General features: G+C 42.3%; 1 protein-coding gene across 1 annotated transcript in view; it reads left to right on the top strand.

Moving 5' to 3' along the window:
* Positions 1-12,520, top strand: part of ANO2 (anoctamin 2) — a 347,356-nt gene that overhangs the window by 93,513 nt on the left and 241,323 nt on the right. Inside the window, exons 5-7 of the mRNA XM_081309365.1 lie at positions 5,871-6,022; positions 8,199-8,253; positions 10,871-10,922. Coding sequence (XP_081165491.1) covers positions 5,871-6,022; positions 8,199-8,253; positions 10,871-10,922 — 259 coding nt within the window. The remainder of the gene's footprint in view (positions 1-5,870; positions 6,023-8,198; positions 8,254-10,870; positions 10,923-12,520) is intronic.

The following is a 12,520-nucleotide window of genomic DNA, read 5'->3' as shown; positions in this document are numbered from 1 at the left end:
CCAGGGTGAATAGGTGCCATTCCCAGTCCTTCGAGATTGTTCTTTCTCCATTCTGGGGTAATTTCTTCACATCCACGCTACTGAATAGTCAAGGGGGATCTTTTGCAGATTATGGGGTTCTCTGGGTCCCTCTCTTCTCTTGGTTACCCTGTCCTATGAATTTTAGTCTCCTTAATCTCCCCAGAAATATAGCTCTGTCTTCTCAACTCAGGGAATTTGCAGGGCTATCCCTGTTTCCTCTTCCCCTCCCAAGGCAGGAACATGGAGCAATCACAGGGTTCACGTGTGATTGATTACTGTGATTCGTCACTGCCCTTCTTTGCCCGATGTTTAGGATCTTGAAAACCATCATCTCATGTATTTTGTCTGGGTGTTTTTTTTTTTTCCCCCAGGTGAGAGAGTAAATCTAATCTGGCCCTGTTACTCTCTCAGGCTAGGGAGTGGAAAATTTCCAGTTCTTTACTGAGAGGTGAATAAATAAAGGGGAGAGTGTCTTGCCCATAGTTACACAGCTAGTTAGTATTGGCAAGAACTAACATGCAGGCCGTTCACTCAGAATGTATTACTGTGTAATTATTCGGTGTGAGGCACATAGGGAGCTATCCTTGCTCTCTAGAAGTCCATATCCTTTGGGGAGATAGGCCAATAAACCAAGAATTAGAGACAGAGAAGTGAAACATGATAAATTTCATGATGCAGGTATTCATTCACAGGGTACCAAGGAAGCACAATAGGAAGTGAGTGGGCAAGGAGCTTTTCTGGGAAAATTGATAGTTAAGCATCCGTAATGAAGGAGAGGTAGGAATTATCCAGGTTTAAAAAAAGAGAGAGAATGAGGAAATTTCTACCAAGGCCAATCATCTTATGATTGCTCATTATTCATAAATAAATGCAACACATACAAAGGTATGGAGGTAAGAAAAGGGTTCCTTGCCTTCCAAACCTGGTGTCGTGATATTGTACATGGAGACACCCACACGTACTTTATTGTGGGTTTGTATCTGACTCCATTCCCCAGAGAGCCCTTGAAGTCTGAGAAACTTCTTTCCACCCTAAATCTGGTGAGACGGTTCCTGTAGGATCTTGTTTGGAGTTATGAAGTAGATGTTACCATGAGGTATCTGGTGGGATCCAGGATTTCACACCCTTGACATTTTCCAGAAGGCAGATGATAATATCACCTTCAGTGTTTTGGAACATCCCCATCAAGAAATGGTCAAAATTTAATCAGATTTCATTCCTGGTCCCACTAAAGACATAACACAGGAGCCCATTGCCTTTAACTCATTTATCTAAGCAAGTTCTACGAGGTTCATTGCCAAGTTGAGGCTCAGGAACTGCTTGGAAGTCTCAGCTAACCTTCTGCCAGATACAGCCCTGAGACAATTGCTGGGTCATAAATCTGCACCAACTAAATGCAGGCATTCCTGGTCCCTGCTGTGCTGGGCTCCTGAGTGCCTTTGCACCTGGTGGGGACAGGAAGGGAAGCATTTTAGCCAGCCAGAGGCTTTAGGTTTTTGGCTTTATTCCCCTGCTGGGTTAGTTTCTACCAAGGCCAATCATCTTATGATGCTCAGACTTCAGCCTGGACTCCTCCAGTGACATAACCACGGCTGTCAATGCTGTTTCTCTAGAGATTTATCATTCATTCAAAGACAGGGGACATTTGGGGTATCCTGCCTTCATGGAGATTATGGTTTAATGGGGGGGGCAGCTAGAAATTAATCAAATAATCTCTCAAGTAAATATAAAATTAAAACTGTGCTGAGTGCTTTGAAGGAGAGGAACTTGGACCCATGATATACCATGAAGGTGGGATTTGACCTTGTCTGGAGGCCAGGAAAGGCTTTTCACAGGAAGTGACATTTGAGTGAGGCCTCAAATGTAAATGGAGTTTAAGAAGGGAGAGGGAGGAGATGCAGCATATGGAGGGCTCAGTATTTAGGAAGAATTGAAAAGGCCTGTGGCTACAAAGGAACAGGGAGCAAAGGACTGGGGGACAAGTTAAATATGGGGATGTCTATGGGGTCCCATGGACTATGTTAAAAAAATTTTGTCTTTATTGTATAAGTAATGGGTAACCATTGAAAACTTTTTAATGGGAGGGAATATGATTAGATTTTGCCTCAGAAATATCACTCTGGCTCTAGTGTGGAGGTGAGTAATGGTACAATTGCCAGATAAATTATATACATAATATAATACATGATGCCCAATGTAATAGTGAGCTTTCCTTCACTATAATAAAATACCCGACATAAGCTAATTATGAAGTAAACAGAAGTTTATGGATCTGAAGTTTCAATCCCAGATGCAGTGTCTCTATTGGTTTGAACCTAGAGTGTGTGCTCATGTCTCAAGCTAGGAGGGAGGGGAGAGAGATAAAAAAAAACAGGAAGAATCCCACAATTCTATTCTGAGGGCATGCCACTAATCAGTGACCTAAGAGTATCCCAATAGGCCTCATCTCTTTAAGGTCAATAGTACCACCCGGGGATGAAGTCTTTACATGTGACCCTTTTGGGGATACTCATCCAAACCCAGCACCCAGTTAATTTTAATTTTGGATAAACAATGAATTTTTTTAGTGTAAACACATTCCCTCTACTGAATGGAACATACTAAAAATATTGTTTTACTAGGAATAATTTTTTAGTATATTACATAGGACACTAACAAATGTTTATTGTTTATCTAAAGTTCAAATTTAACTGGACATTTTGTGTTTTTATTGTTAAACCTGACAGTTCTAAGTGAGAAAAGATGTAGTAGGGATTTTGATCATTGCTGTAGCTGAGGGTTCCTTGGACTGGGACATCAGAGATGGAATTGGAGAGATGTGGATGAAGTAGAAATACCTTTGGTTGGTCCAAGTCTGTCATGCCAAGGTATGAAGAGGACAGTCTACCAGCTTTATTTCTGCTCTGAAACTTTAGTTTCCACACTCATAACATTTAGAGTAGAATGGCTGTGGGTTTGGTTTACACTGTAGTTTCAGTGCAGGGCATGTACTTGATTGTGCTTGCCCCAAATGACCTTTAACTATGTTCTGGAACAGTATGAGGGGGTCATTTTCCCACCTTTTCCCTCCAGAACCAGAGATGCCTGAGAGGTGAGCTTTTTGCAATGCATAGTGTGAAGGAGAGATTTGGCAGGATCTTTATAACAACCGAGGAAATATTGTGTAAGTTTCTCAGTGTTCTCCTCCACGATATCCACATTTTGGCAAACGAAGCAGTAGCATAAAGCCAGACACATAGGAGACCCTTATTAAGAAGAATAGTTTATTTCTAGCCACCTAGAAGTAAACAATCCCCTTATTTCAGAAAACAGGCTCCCTCTTCTTACACAGACTCATTCAAATATTTTCTCAACTCACAGGTGTGTTTTTGCCATGACTGTTTGCTTAATTCCTGTTGCCGTGTGCAGCAGGATCTTCATCTGCTGGCCTCAATTTGCCCTTCTGCCATGACTGTCATATTCCCCATGCTCCAAAAAAGTTGCCATGTGTTCATCAGCTTTCCTTTATAGTATAATAATACCTGAGCTAATCAACTTCTAAAGTGAAAAGGTTTATTTTGGCTCATGGTTTTGGAGATTTCAGTCCATGATTGATTGGCCTTGTTGCATTGGGCCTGTGGCTAGGCAGCACATCATCACAGAGTGTTTGGTGGAATAAAACACACACCTCATGACTGGGAAGAGAAATAAGAGGGAAGAAGGGGACAGGGTCCCCAAATTCCCTCCTAGGGCATACCTCCAATGACCTGAAGACCTCCCACATCTCCAGTGACCTAAAGACATCTCTACCTCTTAGAGGTTTCATTGGCTTTCAAAAATGCCACACTTCGACCAAGACCATTTGTTATATGGACTTTTTGGGAAAAGTTAAGGCCCAAACTATGGCAAGCTCATTGAGCCTCCTGAAATCCAACTTAAGTTCCTCTGCTTTATTTCTGCAATGTCTTTGCTTATATCTGTTCAAGATTTATTCGTTAAAAGTATCTACAAGGTAATTTTAATAGAAAATGAAGTAAAATGTGTAGAGAACAAGATAAATGCTCATTGCTGGATAGATGGCTAGACAAATTATGATCCACATTTACTGTGCAATATACTATGAACTCATGAAGACAGCTCTAGATGTAAAGAACAAAATTATAATAGAAAGGAGTTTACCCCATCTGCTAAACCCAGCTGGAATGCGTCCCCTCAGAAATGCTTTTCTGATTCTTTAACTGGATGTGCTGCCTCTTTCCCTTGAACCCCCAAAGCTCTTTGCAAATATTTGATGTACTTTATCTCAGCCTAGCTCATAAGTATTTTGTACATGTCGTTTTGCTCATGTAGATTCCAGCAACTTGAGGCTATCATGATAAAGCAGACTTTTAAGTCAGAAGATCTGGAAGTTGACTTTTGTTCCAGTTATCTATAGCAGGATGACAAATCAATCTCAGCTAGTAGCTTAACACTCATTGTATTATATCTCATGACTTTTGGGGCAGGAATTTGAGCAGAGGTAGGCTAGGAATCATATGGTATCACTGTTCCATATGGTATCAATTGAGGTCATTTGGTGGCTTGGAGTCCAAGGGTCTTTACTCTCATGCCTGATGCTTAGTAGGGCAGCTTGAAGCCTGGGCCTCGGATCCTTTTGGAACTCCTTTATAGATATTTTACAGCATGGCTCAGGGCTTCAAGGGATAAGGCAGAAGCAGCTGATTTTAAAGGATGGAACTGGCATAGTCTACTGTACTCTACTGGTCAAGTGGCCATGAAACTCACACAAATTCCATGGGGAAGGGTGGGAATAGAGATGCTGCATCTTGAAAGGGATTTTTTTTTAATGTGTGGCTGCTAGATACAGTGCTGCATACCTGTAATCCCAGCAACTCAGGAGGCTGAGGCAGGAGGATTGTAAGTTTGAAGACAGCCTCAGTAACTTAGTGAGAACTTATCTATCTCAAAATAAATGGATAGGGGATGTAGTTTGGTGCTCCTGGTTCAATCCCCAGTAACCCCCGCCCCCCCAAAAGTGACCATCATTAATTTATTAGTTTTACCGTTAGAAGTGAAAACTCTGCCTCAATTAGTACATTTACAAATTAGAAAGACCAAAAGTTATAATGTAGCAAAGTAGTATTCTGTGCATTATAAAAAAACTATAATTATTAATGATTATCTTGGTGCTGCACCACTCCAGACAGATTCTCATTGAATGTTAATATTCTGAAGGCAAACTCATTTAAATATAGATATGCCTTGAGAGAAACACAAAGAATGTGGTACAGGGTGGTCACAGAAGCATGGCGTAGCTGTACGATACGGATTTGGGATTAGGTTGACTTGAGTGAAACCCAAGCTCTGTCACCCATTACTCTCTGTGCAGCCTTGATTGTCTTATCTCACCTGTTGGAGTCTTAATTTCCTCATCATAATGTGGTTATAATATTACCTATAGAGCTGAGTTCTTGTGAGCTTGAAGCTAGTTCTGGTTAAAACCTAATATTACCTATTTATTTCTATATGCATTTGTCCAGTGAGGATGGGGTGACCATAATGCATAAGTGGGCATGCATTTTCTTTTAAGGTATGTGACAAAGTCATACAGATAGTTGGGTCTCTGTTTCTCTACACTGGTCACCTCCATCAGTACACATAATCGAGACAGGGTCCTTGTGAAAGCAATGGGGGAAGATAAGAGCTGTACTTGTTTCTCCTAATTGCCTCATTTCTCCAGATCCGGAGTGCACACACCACAACCTCTGCTCCCCCAGCTTTGTATCCCAAGCAGCTTTGGTCACAAAGTCATTCTTCTCTGAGTGTTGCATGTGGCCCCCTTTTCAGACCTATGGCTTTGTTTTTCATAGATGTATGAGATCAAAGCAGGAGGCAGCATTGCAAAGAAGTTCAATGCGATTCTGCAGAAGCTGAGCTCACCCCTGCAGCCCAGAGTTCCAGAGCACAGTCACAACAGGATGAAAAACCTCTCCTACCCATTCTCCAGAGAGAAAATGTACCTGTGAGTATGGGAGCCACAGGGGCAGGCATGCAAGAGGGGATGGGGAGGAGGAATTATTGAATACTTTTCTGTGCCTGAGCCCTGGGAGAGAAGAGAGGAAGCATGGTTTCACAGTGAAAGGGTCCCTGGGCCTGTGACTCCCTTTCCCCATGTGAGATTGTCCCTGGGCATCTCTCCAGTGGGGACACCTGCCATTTGGCCACTGTGCATGATGAAAGGGGAACCAGGGATCAGCCAGCTATGAACTGTAGAACTCTCATGAGAAAGTGGTCAGACACCTGTGTACCTTCTTGGGGAGGCCATCTGCCCAGTTCCCATTCTAATGGGGCTTTTGGCATCATGTGATAAACCAGACACAGGATGGACAAAGCTTCGTTGTATATTCCCATTGCTTGCTCATGTACTTATTGACTCAGGAGATGCCGTCCCCAATTCCCACCAGAGAAAATAGAATCTCTTTATAGGAATATCCGTTTGGGAAACATCTGGAAGGGGAACCCATGGTCAGGAAGTAAGAGATGCAGCAGTCAAACATTAATTCTGCTTTAGGAACTAAGGGGGGAATGTGTAGCTGTCAGGAGTGATAAGGGAATTGAGTGAGAGAAGGCAAGGAAGGGATCTGGAAAAGCAAAGAGGACCGGAGGATTTGTGTCTTTTTTAGGAGGTGGGAGTCATGGAGCAGTTTCTGTGTTCATTGGAGATTCTTTCACACCTATCTTTGCCCCATTAGATAATAACTGTTCATAAGTATCTGCTGTGGCTTTTGCAGATATTCCCTTAGTGAGTCCTCCTACTCCCCTGTGAGGTGACCTGTCAGATTATAGAGAGGAAATGAGTTCCGAAGTCAGTTCAGGTCATGCAGCTGTAAGTGGCTGTGCCAGACCTGGCATTGGTGGCTCCTGGCCTCCTGCTCTTTTTGTACCCTGGATTCTTCCAGGCTTCCTCTGCCATGGGCCTTCATTTATGCTGGTGCTGGCCTCTGAAGAGCCACCTCTGGCACCCTTCCATTCATTTCATTTTGGCTATCTCCCAAGGCCAGTCATCAGCAACTTCCTTTAGAGAAAATTCTGTTCTTCCCACTGGAAATCCAGCAATGTGCTCTCCATCCTCTGAGCTTTCACAGCCATGATCTATACAGCGTCACACTCTACTCTGCATCCTTGACTTGGAGACAAACATCTCCAGATGGTGGCTGGTGGCTCTGAGGAGCTGGGAGCACTTTATTCAAATGTGTGTCCTCCTGCACAGTGCCCTGAGCACAGGGAACACTCCATGGATGCCTTTTTTGAGTGCAATTCATGAAACTTAGAATAGACATGAACCTTGCATAATTAAGAGTTTGATATCTAATTGATGAGATGATGGTGCGAACATAAAATGAATTAATTTTTTATAAAATGATTATATGATTCATTTCTTTTTCTACAAAGGGTCTAAGAATATCTTAAAACTTGATGTTTATAGTCATAAAATGCTTATCTTTTACACTCTCAAGCAACCAAATTCATTTAATTTGAAAAAAAATGATGGGTTTAATTTAAGGGAAGCATATTTGCTTTCCAACCATTTCAATTTTTTATGTTGCAATGATTTTTATGAGTTTTTGCCTTTATATATGTCTGTTCTTACTCAGAAAATTAAGTTTTTATTTATTTTAAAAATTGTGTTGGTGAATTATAATTTTGTGAAATATAATGAAATGAATTTTTTAAAAATTAAGAGGTTTTTTTTTTGTATTTTTACTATCTTTATCCAGGCACAGGTATATTTCATGCATACTTTTATTTAGAAAACTTATCTTTAAACAATATTTTTCAATAATCATATAATCTTTTCCTATTTATAAAATTTTTATAGTTATAATTTTCAGTGGTGGAATGATAATCTATTGTATTGATTTTGAAATTGCTTTTTATCTCCATATTCTTTATGATAAATAACTTTATAATGAATATTTTGTTTTTTTCTTCTTTTCAATTTATTCTTTATGATACATTCCTACCATGAATTTTCAGAATTATTGTGTCAAAAAGAGCAGAGGCAACGTGTGAGTGTGTGTGTTTTACACATCTTGATGTGTTGCTTTCTAAAAGGTTTGCTTTGGGCTGGGGTTAGCAGTGGTATTACAGTGAGTATAATGAAATGAGTTTTCCACCTGCTTTCTTGGTATCTCCAGGTACAACATTCAGGAAAAGGACACCTTCTTTGACAATGCTACTCGCAGCCGCATTGTAAGTAACTGGATGTGCTGGGTTAGAAAGGGGGTTTGGGAAAGACTGTATGTGGTTGGAAGGGTATTCTCTGCTACCTCTCCTCATCATTTCCTTGGAGTTGCCTAGCAACTAAGTGCAGTATCTAAGAGCTTCCCTATCCCGATATAAAAAACCAACCAAAACCAACAAAAAATAATTTCTGTCACTATAGGTTGAGAGAAGCATTTCTGCTAAAGCCATTCTTAGAATCACAAAGCTGATGGGAATTTTAAACAATTAGGTGACCCCCTTGCATAGTTGAGGGAACTGAGGCTCTGAGAAACCATGTATTGAAAAAAAACCCTAGCGATTATTAGTGTTAGAACAAGGACTAGAAGCAATCCTGATTGCAGGGCCACTATGTTCTTTAGGCATTTTCCTTCCTTCCATTCCCCATGATGATGTGAATTTATATCACAGGAAATACTAGTTAACCAACTTATCCAAAAATAAAGTCATCAGTCCATTCAACAGACACACATTTGTGATTGTAGCCCTTCTTCTACAGTCTTTTTGTCTTTTACATGAAGGTTTTGAATTGTGTAGGATGTTTGATTCTCATAAAAATCTGCATATAGCATATGTCCCTGTGGCCCTATGTGAGCCCCTATAGAACCTCCATTTACCCATTAGTTAATTCTGTACCACCTTAGAGGTCATTAAGCCTATAGGTAGAGGAAAGAAGAGGGAGGGCCCCAGGACATGCTAGAAATTTCTTGGGACCACACTGGAAATGGAAGTGTGATTCCAATGATCCTAGGAAAGAGCTTAAGTTTCTATTGGAGAAGAAATAAGTGAAAAAGACCTAGAAGGACCTCCTTGCCAACTGAGTGATAAGAAAGGATAAGGAAGAAGGGACAGGTGACTAGAGAAACGTACAGAGGAAAACGTGGCCTTGACTCTTGCCTTCAGGATGTGCAAGAAAAACATCTCAGGTTCCCCAGCCTGGTGTTGTAGGAAGGGTTAAAAATGGACATATGATTCCTTTTTTCTTTTTAAGGAAAAAAGTGTGAACTTCCCATTTTCTTTGATGCTCTTACAAGCCAATTAAATCTTACTGTGGCTTGGGTCCCATGACTGTGGGAGAGTTATAGGGTGTTGTGGAGATTACCCGATAATTGCAAAGTGCCTGTAAAATAATACAATGCCATATAAATTCTGTTCCTAATTATTATTGCTGTTGAATTACTGTACTGTATTAGAAGCAGAATTAAACACTCTTGGGTCCCATTCTCTTGGAAGTTATTCATTTACCACTCCCTTTAGGTCTGTGGCTAGAATATGGGAATGTGAATAATGATGGGGTAACATATCTTCTCTCACGCCTCCCTCCTTCTGGAAGCTTCTTTCTTCCCCTTCTGCCCTTTCCTCAGTTCACTGAGAGAAGGGTCGGAAAGAACCTTGAATTTCATCCTGGAGACTGCTCTGTCCTGTACTTTTTGTTCAAGGACCTCGCTTGCATCTGTAAAGGTCTTCCTGTCCCGTTTTGTTGGTGACTGACCAGTCCAGCTGTTTGTCCCAAAGTAGATGTCATTGCCTCTTCATAGCCTACCTTAGGCTTGGGGCCTACTGGGAGGTCAGTAGGTTTTTTGTTTGTTTGTTTATTGTTGTTTTATTTTTGTGATTGAACCCAGGGGTGCTTAACCACTGAGTCACATCCCCAGCTCTTTTTATTTTTTATTTTGAGACAGGGTCTTGCTAAGTTGCTTAGGGCCTCACTAAGTTGCTAAGGCTAGCTTTGAATTCGTGATCTCCTTGCCTCAGCCTCCCAAGCCACTGGGATTACAGGTATGCACCATTGTGCCCGGCAGAGGCCACTACTTGTACACTGACTCACCTATATCTAAGATTCTTCTGCAGAGGACACCCCTTTCCTCCATGTAAGAGGTGCTCTAAGGCAAAAAATCCTGAAAGAAGTGTAGGTTATGTTTCCATTAAGGAGGCCGAATGAAGACTCAGCAGTGACTTAAATAAGATTACCGCTGGCCAATATACTGGCAGCCCTTTTCCATTTTACCAAGCACTTTCTTGTGGGCTCTTGGGGCGGCTCCCCAGAAGGCTCCATCAGGGGACAAAGCAAGGCAGAGCCCCTGAGGGTTGGCTCTGGGCCCCTCTGTACCTGACTGTGCCTCCTGAGTGCTCCCAGTCTGCATGTGCTCTAGGCTAGTGCAGGAGGCATACCGCCCTAGGACCTGTGTGAGTCCAATCCTGTTCCCTTAGGGCCTGGGGTAGGGTTGAAGGTGGGGAGCTTCCTCCCAGTCCTCCAGAGGGCTCTTTGCTCCAGGCTTGCCTCAGATCTTTTCTTACCTCCTGTAACTACAGTCAACTTATAGTCTTTTATTTATTTATTTTAGTGAGGTCAAAGTGTGTGTGTGTGTGTGTGTGTGTGTGTGTTTGTGTGTTTAAATTCTTTGTTTTCTCAAAGTATTCAAGTTTGAATGGGTTTGACAAGCGGTCCATGAGCTCGGCACATGCTGGGCTTCCTTCTCCCCGCCAGGGTCCCCACACTGCGGTCCACGCCCGCCCGCCCACCACACAGGCGGCGGTGACGCACGGTGGTCAAGGCGTTCACAGCTCTGCTGTCGTCCCCTTTTAGGTGCACGAGATTCTGAAGCGCACCGCCTGTTCTCGAGCAAACAACACGATGGGTAAGGAGCCCTCCCTCCCCCTGCCCTTTCAACAGCTCCCTCGGTGGTGAGCAGGGAACAGCAGACACGCACCCCCCACATGGAGGAGCCGCCTTCCCTTAGTTGGAGAAGCATCGCCTGGGTCCCTAGGAGCAGGGGATGCCGGGTTTCTTGGTGGGGCCGAGGCTGCTCCTTAGGCTGTGGAAGGTTCTCTCTCTCTGTACTGCTTGCACTTTTATTTTCTCCTGATAATTCCACTGCCCCTCGCCTGCCCCATCTCCAGTAGCTTTTAACAATCACCTAAAACATGGCCAATTTTTATTTATTTTTAAGAAGAAAGCATTTTAGAAGGCCTTTAGTCCAACCTGCTCGCTATATATAAGGAACTAATTATACAGTGAAGGATGGTGGGGTCTGAATGTGCCTCTTCTAGGTTCAGCTTTCTCCCACTGCATCTGGCTGTTTACCTTGTGGTTTGTTTTTCAAACTTGAGGGTTTTTAGAAAATACCTTGGAAGCAGGAATCTCAGCATTTGGGAGCTTGCAGTATAAGGTAGTCTGCCCTGATGCTGATGGATTGTGGATATACCTGGTGGCCAAGGGGAGATCCTGAGTTGTGACCATGACCTTACAGTTCCTAAGGTGCCCATCTCAAAACAGCTTTTGAGCCCATAGGGATAACCAACTTTAGGATATGCCCTGTGGTGGCCAGTCTTTGGCTTTTGCAGCACCTTTGATTGAAAAGAGTCCAGGGTTATTTACAGTCAAGTCTACTGAGTGGAGAAGGCCATCAAGCTAAGGAATAATGATGATGACAACAATAACAACTTACATTTTTGGGCTCATGAATTGCCTTGAGATCAAGGAAACAGTTCTGGGGAAGGTATTAAAACAGGTTTTGTATTATTGACAGGAATTTTAGAAAAGTGCTTAAAGGGCAATTATGTCAGCTCATATTTGCTTTGATGTATTCATCTTGCTGCAGATTTCCAAATAACACTCACATTTTAAACTCAAATCTTTCATGCCTTGTTATTTGTGTGGAGCATGGTGCTGATGAGGCAAAAATGAGTGGGCACATGAGACCATTATCCCAGCCCAATTCCACAGGTAGATGGAAGGTCTCATTCCAAGAGACCATTTTGTCCCACAGTCAACAAGATGAGACAAGAAATCTGAGATGTATTTTATAATTTTTTTGGTAACTTCTCTCAGTTTTCTTGTATTCTCCTCCACTTATTGACCAGCCCACATCTCAATTGCATTAATATGACTTTTACCGTCTCCTATCCTTCCCAGTTTGACCCAAATTTCTCAGATGTTATTAGTGACTTCTTTCCCCTATTTCATGGCATTTTTCTCAGTCATCATCTTCTTCTTAACTCTCCAAAGCTTCCTTCCAAAGCTTCTTTACTGAACCTCCTCGGATGGTTGACACACTGCTAATAGTTGGCACCTTCCTGCTGGTCTGCTGAGCTGCTGTTGTGTTTACCCCATGGACTTTGTCCTCTTCCACATTTTAGATGTTATCTTCTCCAAGTTCCTTTGGTCTTGCCTCCCTGCACCTCCCTCCTTTCCTTCCCCTTTGCTCCTCTTATTCTCTCTCACCTCTCTCTCTCT

This window comes from Spermophilus citellus, assembly GCF_964194105.1.
Source record: "Spermophilus citellus genome assembly, chromosome: 10".
Taxonomy (NCBI): domain Eukaryota; kingdom Metazoa; phylum Chordata; class Mammalia; order Rodentia; family Sciuridae; genus Spermophilus; species Spermophilus citellus.
This window is presented reverse-complemented; position numbering and strand designations above follow the sequence as displayed.